Source organism: Eptatretus burgeri, chromosome 9 (genome assembly GCF_056783735.1).
Source record: "Eptatretus burgeri isolate ZD-2024b chromosome 9, Ebu_testis_v1, whole genome shotgun sequence".
NCBI classification, from domain to species: Eukaryota; Metazoa; Chordata; class Myxini; order Myxiniformes; family Myxinidae; genus Eptatretus; species Eptatretus burgeri.
The window spans coordinates 47,108,520-47,121,624 of record NC_140969.1 but is presented as its reverse complement, the minus strand read 5'-3'; the positions used below and the strand labels follow the sequence as shown (position 1 = coordinate 47,121,624).

The window sequence follows — 13,105 nt, the reverse complement described above, 5'->3', positions numbered from 1 at the left end:
TAACACATCTGGTTTGATATCTGTGTTAAAATCTGAAATACTTGACCATGAACAAAAAGCTGGAACATCTGTTAAAAATGACCAAAAAAAAAAAATATGGTCAACGACAGAAAAAAAGACCCTACTGGCCGAACTGGTGAAAGAGCGTGCAGCCGGAGCACTTGTCCACCTCAGGATGAGCAAAATACGGCTGGACATACCAAACAAGGATTTCTTCAACTTGGAGAAGGCTACCAAAACTTCCCAACAGATCCACAGCCTCCGCTCTCCTGAAGGTGTTCTCCTGACTCACCAGAGTGATATTAAGAACTCACTGCAAAACTTCTACTCAAAACTTTTTTCACCTAGAATGATAGATAAGGCTGTGGCAAACGGAATGATTGACTTTCTTCCATCCCTTTCAGAAGAGCAGCGACACTATCTCGAGGGTGACATCTCTCTTGAGGAATCAGTGTGGCACTAAAATAAATTGAGGATGGAAATGCCCCTGGACTGGACGGGCTACCGGTTGAGTTGTATAAAGTTTTCTGGGACATTTTAGGCCCTACTCTACATGAGATTCTCCTTGAAAGCCTTGATCATTGTGAACTACCTTTAAGCTGCAGGAGAGCAGTCTTATGCCTCCTTCCCCAAAAAGGTGACTTGCAGAAAATTACGAATTGGCGGCCTGTATCATTGCTCAATACGGATTATAAGATCATGTCAAAAGTGTTTGCAACTCGTTTGAGACAAGTCATCTCTTTCCTGATTGGCGAAGACTAATCGTATTGTGTCCCTGAGCGTTCCATGTATGATAATGTATTCCTGGTGAGAGACTTGATCAGCATGGGACAAAATACTTCTCATGGTTTTGGTTTACTACTCCTGGATCAGGAAAAAGCATTTGATAGTGTAGATCATGATTTTTTTGTTTGCAGTTCTCACTAAAGTGGGTTTAGGGGAAAATTTCATTTCTGATATAAAATTATTGTATAACAATGCATCATGTTTACTAAAAGTAAACAATAGTTTGTGTCATTCCTTTCCTTTTCAACGAGGCATCCGTCAGGGCTGTCCACTGTCAGGCATGCTGTATACTCTCTCTGTTGAACCCTTACTGACTCTGCTCTGGGCTTCCATGTCAGGGGTGTCCTTAGCGGACAACTCTAAATTTGTTATTTCAGCTTATGCTGATGACTTGTGTGTTGCGGTTTCAAACCAGCAGGATGTGACTGAAGTATCTCGTTGCTTTGCCAATTTTGAGCTCGCCTCGTCCGTGAGGGTAAATTGGAAAAAAAGTGTCACGCTTTGGTTGTCCTCTAATCCCCTCTCTCAATCACTGTCTTCACCTTCTCCTCTGCCAACACTTCCAAGAGGAATGCAATGGGAAAGAGAAGGGTTCAAATATGTCTATTTTTTGGGGAACTAAAAATTGTGAAAAGAAAAATTGGGATGGCTTCCTGGATAATATCAAACAGAAACTGGCAAGGTGGAAGGGAATGCTCCACGTCCTGTCGTTAAAATCACGGGTGACTATCATAAATAACCTGGTGGTTCCAACTATATGACACAGTCATTGCACTCCAACCTCCTGGAGATTTAGTTGCCAACATTCAGAAGGTTCTGATCATTTTTTTCTGGGGAGGCCATCATTGGCTCAAGCCAGATGTGCTGTGCACGCCCCGACACGAAGGTAGTCAAAGTGTGGCGCACATCCAAAGTCGAATAATGACCTTTCGACTGATGACAATAAAGTGTCTACTGTATAGTGAGGTTCCTCTCACTAACGCCCTGCTCAGATGAGCAGATGGAATGAACTACGACCGGGAACTCTTCCTCATGGATCTAAAGCAGGTCGAGAGGACCCAGCTCCCCGATTTTCATCAGAGCCTTTTGAATGTGTGGCAATGCCGAGGAGTACAGCGATTGGAGGTCTCGTATGATGCTATAAAGTTTATACATGAGCCACTCTTCCAAAATCCTTTGTTCTCTGAAATATCCACCAGCTGGTCATTCATGAAAGTCTTTACCAACAGGGGAATTAACAAAGTACGGGACTTAATGGAGCCTTCCCTGAGACGATGGCTACCTGCCAGTTCTGTGTCGTCTCAAATTGGGTTGCGATCAGTTCGTATAGTGAACAAAGTGATAAAAACAGTAATCCAGACATTTGAAAAACTAAACACTGGTTGGAACGGAGTTGATGAGGAAGCAGACCCTCGTCTATTCTTCCCAGAGCTCATAATCACCTCGGAAAAGCAACTTGGGGTGTTCTCCACAAGCAGTGAAGAAACCGGGGTGTTCCGTGTAATGGGAAGGAAAACAATTTATCAAACTTGTCTGGAAACAGTTTTTTTCTAGTTCTAAAGAACCCGTAAAGAATAAATAGAAGGACTTCTTACCTGCAGGAGCCTTCCTCACTCCAGTCTGGAATGCAATGTACAAATTTCCGACAGTCGGTAGAACAGGAGATCTAAACTGGAGATGAGCCCATCAGGCCCGCGCGACACAAACGCTGCTTCATAAGTTGAATTATCTCGTGTCTAATGTATGTCCTTTCTGTAATGAGGTAGAAACTATGCACCATACATTCATTGAATCTAAGAGATTAACACCTCTCTTTCTGTTCCTTGAACGAATTTTTTGCAAATTTAAAGTTGTTTTTTCTTTCTCAGTTTTTGTGTATGGCATTGCATGTACCACTGCTAAAAAATCTGTGATTCTGGTTCGTAATTTCCGACTGGGTATTGCAAAGCTTGCTATTTACAAAACCAGGAAAAGGGAATTAGCAAGTGAAAGCAATGGGAATGTACTTTGTTGCATCAAAGGAATGATTTCTGCACGGATGCAACTGGAGCACGCTTTTCACTTGAATATGAGCAGCCTCCATGTATTTGAAGAATTATGGTGCATTGATGGTGTTTTGTGTGAATCTAAAGAGAACAAACTGTGCATATACTTATAAGTTTAATCTCTTTCATTTGAGTATGGCTCGCACATGAGCAGCCAAGTACAAATGTATACAATGTCATGTGGGTTAGGGATTCACATGGTTTGGTGGTGTTTTTCTATTTTTGTAATAAGAGCTTCAAGACACTCACTCACTCACTCACTCACTCACTCACACACACCCATATCCCTCTCTCTCTCTCTCTCTCTCTCTCTCTCTCTCTCTCTCTCTCTCTCTCTCTCTCTCTCCCTCTCTCTCTCTCTGTCTCTGTCTCTCTCTCTCTCTCTTTCTCTTTCTCTTTCTCTTTCTCTTTCTCTTTCTGTTTCTCTTTCTCTTTCTCTCTCTTTCTCTGTCTCTTTCTCTGTCTCTTTCTCTGTCTCTTTCTCTTTCTCTTTCTCTTTCTCTTTCTCTTCTTCTTTCTCTTTCTCTTTCTCTTTCTCTTTCTCTCTCTCTCTATCCTTCTCTCTCTCTCTCTCTCCTATCCTTCTCTCTCTCTCTCTCTCTATCCTTCTCTCTCTCTGTCACATCCATATTCCTCTCTCTCTCTCTCTCTCTCTCTCTCTCTCTCTCTCTCTCTCTCTCTCTCTCTCTCTCTCTCTCTCTCTCTCTCTCTCTCTCTCTCTCTCTCTCTCTCTCTCTCTCTCTCTCTCTCCTATCCCTCTCTCTCTCTCTCTCTATCCCTCTCTCTCTCTCTCTCTCTATCCCTCTCTCTCCCACCCATATCCTTCTCTCTCTCTACCCGTATCCTTCTCTTTCCCACCCCTATTCCTCTCTCTCCTTCCCCTATCCCTCTCTCTCCTTCTCGTATCCTTCTCTCTCCTACCCCTATCCCTCTCTCTCCTACTCGTATCCCTCTCTCTACTACCCGTATCCCTTTCTCTACTACCCGTATCCCTCTCTCTACTACCCGTATCCCTCTCTCTCCTACCCCTATCCCTTTTTCTTCCATGCCTCTTCCTCCTTCTTTTGCCCCTCTCCCTCTTTATTCCACCCTTCTCCCTCTCCCTCTCCAATTCTCTCTCTCTCTCTCTCTCTCTCTCTCTCTCTCTCTCTCTCTCTCTCTCTCTCTCTCTCTCTCTCTCTCTCTCTCTCTCTCTCTCTCTCTCTCTCTCTCTCTCTCTCTCTCATCCCTACCCCTCCCCCTCTCTCTCTCTCTCCCCTCATTCCTTCTCTCTTCCCTCCCCCCCATCCCCCACCCACCCCACCTAATATTCCCATCAGCGAAGCAACAGGTTGTATTTGTTAGTATCAAATGTCACACAAATCTCCTCCATCTCCTCCGAACACAACCTGTAGAGTAGCATATTTCAACCACAGCATTGCAAAAAAAATGTAAACCTCATGCAAATTGTGTCTATTTAATCACCGATGAAGTTGCTGCAAAGTTATTTGAAACCATACGTCGGATATCACGGACTGTGTCATGGAGTGTCTGCTGTTTCACCTGTGTCTCCTCTGCATCACACAAGCTTTGGTAAGAACCTTCTGATATTCAGTCAGAAATCATTTTCCTTTTATGTTTTCATATTCTCCATATTCCGTGTGCACCCTTCCTTCATTACCCAACCACCGCAGGTTATGTTTTCTCCCATGTCTGTTTGTCTGTCTGTCTGTTTGTCTGTGTGCAGGATATCTCAAAACGTAATTGACGGATTCGGGCGAAATTTGTTGGACGGGTTGGGTGTGCGACAAGGAAGAATAGATTCCATTTTGGTGAAGATCCGAATCCCGAAGCAGATCCAATAATTTATTAATTTTCAAGTGATTCTTCACCATTAAGAATTGGGTGAAAAACGATACAAAGCATGATATTTCAATAAGTTACGGACAGATTCGGACGAAATTTGGTGGACAGGTTTGGGAAGCGACAAGAACAGGCTGATTTGATTTTGGTTAAGGTCGGGATGCAGATCCGGCCTATTAGTGGGATACGAAACGTGAACTGTTCAGCCTGGCAGAGGTATGTTTATATAAATATACACACACACACACACACACACACACACACACACACACACACACACACACACACACACACACACACACACACACACACACACACACACACACGGTATTTAAGATCCTACGACCTGAGTTCAAACCCCACTCAGCTGTTGAACTAATACCATGGGGGGTGAGCTCTGCCTGTCATCCTTCCGAGGTCAGCAAAATGAGTGCCAGGTAGTGTGTCGGAGGGCGACCTGTCCAGGATTGTGTCCAATAGTCAAGGAGACTGCTTAAGCAGAACCAACGTTCTGCACAGAGTATGGTCCCAATGGATGGATATATATTTATATAGATGTAGTTTTGATGTGGAAATTGTTATTTTAATCCCTTCGATAAACAAGGCATTTCAAAAAAATTAAATGATTATGAAACATCAATGATTTCATAAGTAATATTTTTAAATTGATTGTACACAGGATAAGGAATCATGAAAGATAGTTTCAAAGCAGCCCGGTGGTGCTTATGGACAGCCCTTTTTGTTTTTTGCACGAATCCTTCGCTCAATACAAACATGGCAATGTGCACATTTGATAACTTTTTCCATGAATCTTGTTCATTTTGTCTTTGTCAACACAAACAAACATGTTTGTGCAAACGTTTCGCTCGAACAACACCTGTCCTGTGCACGTGAACACATAGCCAAACTTTTCAGACAAACCCAAATATTTTGGCGAACAAGGACATTTAATGACAATCATTCTAAAAAATAAGATTGTTATGTAAGATTACAATGGAACATGAACTAATGCCCCACTCACACTGTTTTGTGCAAATGTCTTTTGTTTTGCAGCCCACAAATCGATCAACAACAGGTAAAGACTGAATTTAGAATTCTGCACAAACTTTGATTGTTTTGAGTTATTTTTGTGGTGGTGGAATCTTTTGATGGAGTGAATATTCTAAACAATGGACATGTTGTGAAGCTGAATTAAACTTTCGTTGGAGAAACTTTAGTTCACATAGGGCTAACAGGATAGCCAGAGGTAGTGCATTCACCTTTGAGCTGTCTCATCTGGGCTATTCCCAGCACAGATATGAAGTATCACCCTCAGATACTTTGCAGGCAAGGCATTGAGTGTGCCTTCCTTCAGAGGGAACATTTAAAGCTGTTGTCCGTCCGGTCAGGTCAGGTATGGGAGCATGTGCCAGAACAGCGCGTCGCTGCGTCCACTTTCCGCCGGTACTCCAGGGGCCTCCGTCTGGCCATCCCCCAGGCAGATGCCAGGCCCATCCCCATCTCCTTGAGATGATGGTCAACCTGCTGCAACCATGAGGCACGTGGTCGACCCACTGGCCTCCTCCACTCATGGGACTCCCTCGCTGAGAGAATCTGGTGAGCAGGATCAGCATCAGGAAAACGAGCCACATGTCCATACAGCCGCAACTGACGCTCACGGACTATGCAGGTAACAAATCTCATCCGAGTCTCTCTCAGTAACCGCTCGTTGGACACAAAATCCGACCAGCGATAGCCAAGGATTCTCCGAAGAGACCTGGTACCAAAGGAATTAAGTCTCAGTCTCAGATCCTTGGTCAGAGTCCAAGTCTCGCACCCATAGAGCAAGACTGGAAGTACCAAGGACCTGAAGACTCGGACTTTCGTCCTCCCGCACAGGTACCGGCAGCACCACACCCCATGATCCAGTGAATCCATGACTCCCCAGGCCCGACCCAGACGTCGATTGACCTCTGACTCGCAGCCAGCAGAGACATGAATATCACTGCCAAGGTAAGTGAATCTCTCCACGACCTCAACATCCTCACCACAAACAGACACAGACAGGACAGCAGCATCCAAGATGTCACCGAAAGCCTGGATCTTGGTTTTGACCCAAGAAATCCGTAATCCCAACGGCTCCGACTCCTCATTCAGCACCTCGAGGGCCGCCAAAAGGATGTCTAAAGTCTCCGCAAAGATGACTGCATCATCTGCAAAATCAAGGTCCGAGATCTTGACATTGCCAAACGATGCACCGCAACTTGATCTCTCCGACATCCTCCCTAAAATCCAGTCCATACAAGTGCTGAAAAGTGTGGGGGCCAGTACACACCCCTGACGAACTCCAGTAACAACTGGAAATAAGTCAGAGATGGTACCACCACACATCACAGCACTCTCAGTACCAGAGTAGAGTTCAGACATCAGATCGATCAGTTTTGGTGGCACCCCACGAAGACCAAGAATCCTCCAGAGGACATCCCGATTCACTGAATCGAACGCTTTACAGAGATCAACATAGGCTGCAAGCAGCCCCTGCCGAAACTCTCGTCTGCGTTCGGTGAGGACACGAAGTGCAAGGACACGGTCAATCGTTGACCTCTTTGGTGTAAAGCCTGACTGCTCTGGACGCTGGTGCTCAAGCAGATGGTGGCGAACCCTATCAAGAATTATCCGAGCAAAGACCTTGCCCGGCACTGAGAGCAGCGTCACCCCTCGGTAGTTGTTGCAGTCTTGGCAATCACCCTTCCCTTTCCAGAGAGGGACAACAAGGCCTCTCTTCCAGTCAGTTGGGATGATGCCTGTGTTCCAGGCAGAGCACAAAACTGCATGCAACGACACGAGTGCAGCATTTCCACCAGCCTTGAGAAGTTCAGCATGGATGCCACAGATCCCTGGAGCTTTGCCCCGTTTCAACTGGTTCACCGCAGCCCGTGTTTCCACAAGCGAAGGTGGACCACAGTTGATTCGAGGGTCAGCAACAGGGATTGTAACACCCTTGACGTCCAACTCGACAGCTGGGGGATCAGCCTGGTACAACCGCTCAAAGTAACCGGCCCAGCGGGCCTTCACTTCAGACTCCTCTGTCAAGAGCCTACCACTCTCTGCTCGAACTGCAGTGCTCCGAGGGATGGGCTTGGATGAACGTAATGCACGAATTCCCCTGTAAGCGGGACGAGAATCACCTGTCCACAGGAGATGCTCTACCCCCTCACAGATTCCTCGCACATAGGCCTCCTTGTCCACCCTCAGTGCACCCTGTCCTGTCCTGTCCGTCCGGTACCCTGTCCAAATTCTTGCCATAATCTACAGGGGCACTGCATCAGCAGCATCGCTTTGCCTCAATAATAATGCCAGGCCTGGTGTTGGCTTCGTGGTAAGGGTGGTGGCTTGGGATCCTTGGGTCCTGAGTTAAAGCTCCGTTGGCTGCTGAATTGATACACCAGGAGGTGGACTCAGCCTGTCATCCTTCCGAGGTCAGCGAAATGAGTACCAGTGTGTACTGGTAGAGGGTCACTGCATCAGCGACACAGTCGCGCTTCGAAGAAATGATAGCTACCCCAGCAGCTTCGGTGCCATACACAATAATAGTAATAATAATAATAATAATAATAATAATAATAATAATGCCGCCAGCAGTCAGCTTTAACAGTGTATACAGTGGAATGTGCTTTTGATAGAATATAACCTTCTGTTTGATCGTCTTCCTAAGATCAGGTTCAGACAGTCTCACCACAAGGATTGCCCCAGGTGGCTGTCCATCGATTTCCTAGGGGATAGTCAGGGCAGGTATTCGTACTATATTCATGGTTTCCGGGGATAACTCGGGGACCGTTTATCAAAGACATGGAGGGGTCTTAAACTTCCACCAGCAATAAAACCTTGTCGATAGGTTCCTGGATTAATAATCCCATCTGACGTCTTGCTTGCGAAATAATTTATCATCAGGGCGAGAATATCGAATTACATAACTTTACACACCTTTGACGGGTTTTGGTGTTTCCAACGTGTTTGACTCAACATGCCACCAAACAGAAAATAAAACAACAAAATGTATTTTGTGCCCTTCCAGCAGAAGGGGATGTTTTTGGTGTTGAAAACCCAGACATATTTGAAATAAACGAAGGTAAGGATGATATGCAACAACATGTCGAAACTCTTTTTTTTATGATTCAGGGAATGAATTTAACAAGGGCAAAAACACTGAAGAATCTTGTGAAACCACTAGCATGTGTTTGAGTTGTAGAATGTGGAACATCGTGTTATCTTGACTGATGGAAATTGTTACACCTATAATTATTCTTTTAAAAAAACTTTTTTTTTGAAAATGTCAAACCACAATTATATTTTTCCTGTGATTAGTTTTAAGCTGTTGATATTTTCCCAAAAATGTTGCATAAATCAGAGCTCTTTGTCTATGGAACAAATTGAATCGGTGAATACAATAAGGGCCCAACTCCATGAAACAAAATGGTGGAGTTGGGCCCGTATGGTATTCACCGATTCAATTGTTCAGGGGATGGGAGATGTATGAATAATCACGTTTAGGAAAACCAGATAGGTATGTGAAACATATTAAGAAGAAAAGTCTTACGATGGGGTTTGCATTTGCAAGGCAGATAATGACTGGAATATTGAGTCGATTCGAAGTCATTGTTGATCTGATTTCACCTTTTCATCCCTTTTGCACAGCGCTCCATCTGAATCTGTTTGAAGGAGACATTAAATATTCTGAAGTAAGTTATTCCATCATGTCATGTGAAACGATCTCATCTCGTTACGTGAAATGAACACAGGTCTTCATCATGAATTACAAACACTGTACTCGTACATAATGTTCTTACATAATCTGATTATAATAGTAGTCATACTATGTACAAGAAAAAAACATTTTAAAACAAGAAAAATAGCACTCAGACATTGCACACCCTCACCAAGACTTGTTTTGTGTGGTGTTGATGTTGTTTTTTGAAGTGTATTTTGTGTACTGGTGTGTTACATAATTAACTGGGATACTCGGTAGAGCGCATACCTCCACCATGTCATGCCTGTTCCACAAGAACACATCGGGCCCAATACATTTTTGAAATATCGTGCGACACTACATGGCCAAAAGTATGTGGACACCCCTTCTAATTAGTGGATTTGGCTATTTCAGCTCCACCTATTGCTGACAGGATGTGTAAAATCGAGCACACAGCCATGCAATGTCCATAGACAAACATTGGCAGTAGAATGGGCCGTACTGAAGGGCTCAATGACTTCCAACGTGGCACCATCATAGGATGCCACCTTTCCAACAAGTCTGTTCATCAAATTTCTGTCCTGCTAGAGCTACCCCGGTCAACTGTAAGTGTTATTGTGAAGTGGAAACGTCTAGGAGCAACAACAGCTCAGTCACGAAGTGTTAGGCCACACAAGCTCACATAACGGGACCGCCGAGTGCTGAAGCACGTAGCGCGGAAATATCGTCTGTCGTCGGTTGAAACACTCACTACGGAGTTCCAAACTGCTTCTGGAAGCAACATCAGCAGTAAGCACTGTTCGTCGAGAGCTTCATGAAACGGGTTTCCATGGCGGAGCAGCTGCACACAAGCCTCAGATCACCATGCGCAATGCCAAGTGTTGACTGGAGTGGTGTACAGCTCACCGCCATTGGACTCTGGAGCAGTGGGAACGCGTTCTCTGGAATGATGAATCACACTTCATCATCTGGCAGTCCGACCAATGAATCTGGGTTTGGCGGATGCCAGGAGAATGCGAACTGCCCGAATGCATCATGCCAACTGTAAAGTTTGGTGGAGGAGGAATAATGGTCTGGGGATATTTTTCATGGTTCGGGTGAGTGAAGGGAAATCCTTCGTTCCAGTGAAGGGAAATCTTAACGCGACAACATTCAATGACATTCCAAATGATTCTGTACTTCGAACTTTGTGGCAACAATTTGGGGAGGGCCCTTTCCCATTTCAGCATGACAATGCCCCCGTGCCCAAAGTGAGGTCCATACAGAAATGGTTTGTCGAGATAGGTGTGGAAGAACTTGACTGGCCTGCACAGAGCCCTGACCTCAACCCCATCGAACACCTTTGGGATGAATTAGAACGATGACTGCGAGCCTGACCTAATTGCACAATATCAGTGTCTGACCTCACTCATACTCTTGTGGCTGAATGGAAGCAAATCCCCACAGCAATGTTTCAACATCTTGTGGAAAATCTTCCCAGAAGAGTGGAGGCTGTTATAGCAGTAAAGGGGGGGGGGACCAACTCCATATTAATGCCCATGATTTTGGAATGAGATGTTGGACGAGCAGGTGTCCACATACTTTTGGTCATGTAGTGTATATATCGTTTTTGGCTCTAACTCTCAACGGTGAATAATCACTGTTTAAATTAAATAGTTATCGTATCCGGATCTATATTCGGATCTTCACCAAAATCGAATCAATTCGTCCTTGTCAGCCACCCAACCTGTCCACCAAGTTTCATCCGAATCCGTCCACACCGTTTTGAGGGAGGAATCGTCATATACGTATACCAGTTTTGCCCTATCTCTTATTGGTGAAGAATCAGTTTAAAATTATCGGATCCAGATTTGTATCTTCACCAAAATTGAATCGATTACTCCTTGACACACAGACAACATGTCCACCAAGTTTAGTCCGAATCCATCCAAAAACCTTTGAGATATCCTGCACACAAATAGACAGACAGGGACGAAAACATAACCTCTTCACCTTCGTTGGTGGATGTAATAATAGACACTAGCCGAAACTCCGTCACAGATGTATTCCGTTCCATGAGCCCAATATGACAACCAGTGGTGGCTCTTGTAAGAGCCGGATCCCAGTCGATGTACTCCACGGCCTTACCTAATGAGGCCTACAAAACGTCCTTGTACATGACATTTTGGTGTACACTACTCCTTGTGAAGAAGCCCCCTGATTTGTGCACATGTCTACTTTGACGTACAAACACAGTGTCAAAACTTCTCAGATCACAGGACCGAGAAAAACGTGACGTGACCGCTAGGAGGAGCACAAAATTGGTCCTTCAGTATTAATATATAGATAGATAGATACAATGTTTCTTGTTACATTTTTTTTGTGTCAAATTCACATTCTGAGGTAGTCAGCATGTGCAGAAGAGGGTTTTACATTGCAGACGCTATTTTCGAGGAGTGGAATGACACCTCTCGGCGGTGACGGTCTGTCGATGGCAGACGTAATGACGTCAGCGACTGACCGATGATGTCATGACGTCCTGACGTCCTGACGCACCTCTCAGCGGTGACGTCACACGTTGTCATGTAAACGAATGTAAAACGAAAAGTGTTTATTCTGCTTCAGAGTTGAAGGTTCACTATTGCCACGATGTGCGATGCACTCTTACAGGTACGAAGTTTCTTTCAGTCCAGGTCACAGTACCGAGAAAAAGATGATGCGACCACGAGGAGGAGCACAAAATTGGTCCTTCAGTATTAATATATAGATAATTAGAACTGCCACTTCATAACTACTGACAGTGATGATGGGGTACCAAGATGTCCTGCTTTGATAGGACACCTGACCCATGGCGTTTTCCCTTATTAATATAATTGAATTCAGAATGAGATGAAAATAAATTCAATTCAAATCAAATGGAAGACCAAATAGGTACTGTTACGTTTTAGGGGGGGGGGGGGTATGCATTCAAAGGGTAATTAGGATGTTTAATTAGGTATGCCATGCTGTTCGAGTTTACCAGGATCTCGATGTAATAAGTAGCAATTCAGTGGTGATAAGTTGTCTCGTAAATGTTCATTTCTTCAAGGGGGAAATGATAATTGTCACGTAATTAGATAGGGACACGGGATAGGGTAAGTGTGTCTGCGTAAACCCCTTTTAGTAGTCCCTGGAGGCTAGCCGTGACGTCACAGGACAGTGCAGCGGATGGCTCCGCCCCGTGATCACGATTGGCGGAAGGCGACGGCGGCGGGCCAATAAACGGCTCGATTGGAAGTGACAAGGACAGGAGGATAAAAAGGTTCTGTTCGGGGTCGAAAAGGAAGAGGAAGAAGATCGGGACAAAAAGATCGTGTTTTTTTTTTTGGTGTGGAGGCTGTTGCGCGGGAAGCGTACTTGTTGTTGTGCTGATTCGATCGTGTTCTTCATCGTGTCTTGGAGCCTTGCTGAGCCTCGTGCCTCACCTTGGTTGGCTCTGGGGTTCTGCTGACTCGGAGTACGGGGTCGAACGGCGGGCGGACCTGCCTCCCTCTCCTGCTCGCAACTTGGCGCCAGAAATGGTTCCCTGGCGGCTGTGAGCGGACTTGGGCCAGGACCAGGAGGTCGACAGCACCATGGTTTTTCCTGCCCCCCCCCTGACGAGAGCAAGGCCGGCTCGTCCGACGCTGATCCAGGGACAGTTGCGTCCACACCATGGTCCAGCCTGACCACCAGAAGTAGCTACGGT

The 13,105-nt window shown here is 45.2% G+C and overlaps 1 protein-coding gene and 1 long non-coding RNA gene across 5 annotated transcripts in view; one reads left to right on the top strand and one right to left on the bottom strand.

Annotated features, from left to right (window-relative positions):
* The window catches only part of LOC147020074 (uncharacterized), a 109,621-nt gene that overhangs the window by 82,269 nt on the left and 14,247 nt on the right, over positions 1 to 13,105 (bottom strand). For both annotated transcript variants that reach the window (XR_015061637.1, XR_015061636.1), the window contains exon 2: positions 9,250 to 9,361. This is a non-coding gene — a long non-coding RNA (uncharacterized LOC147020074). The remainder of the gene's footprint in view (positions 1 to 9,249; positions 9,362 to 13,105) is intronic.
* Positions 4,117 to 13,105, top strand: part of LOC147020073 (meprin A subunit beta-like) — a 68,374-nt gene continuing 59,385 nt past the window's right edge. For 2 of the 3 annotated variants that reach the window (XR_015061633.1, XM_085895075.1), the window contains exons 1-4: positions 4,119 to 4,403; positions 5,727 to 5,748; positions 8,728 to 8,781; positions 9,348 to 9,391. Coding sequence is in view for 2 of the 3 variants with exons in the window: in XM_085895075.1 (XP_085751201.1) it covers positions 4,353 to 4,403; positions 5,727 to 5,748; positions 8,728 to 8,781; positions 9,348 to 9,391 (171 nt within the window). In the remaining variant the exon portion in view is untranslated. Of the gene's footprint in view, positions 4,404 to 5,726; positions 5,749 to 8,727; positions 8,782 to 9,347; positions 9,392 to 13,105 lie in introns of all 3 variants that reach the window. The other variant, XM_085895076.1, reaches the window with a different exon arrangement.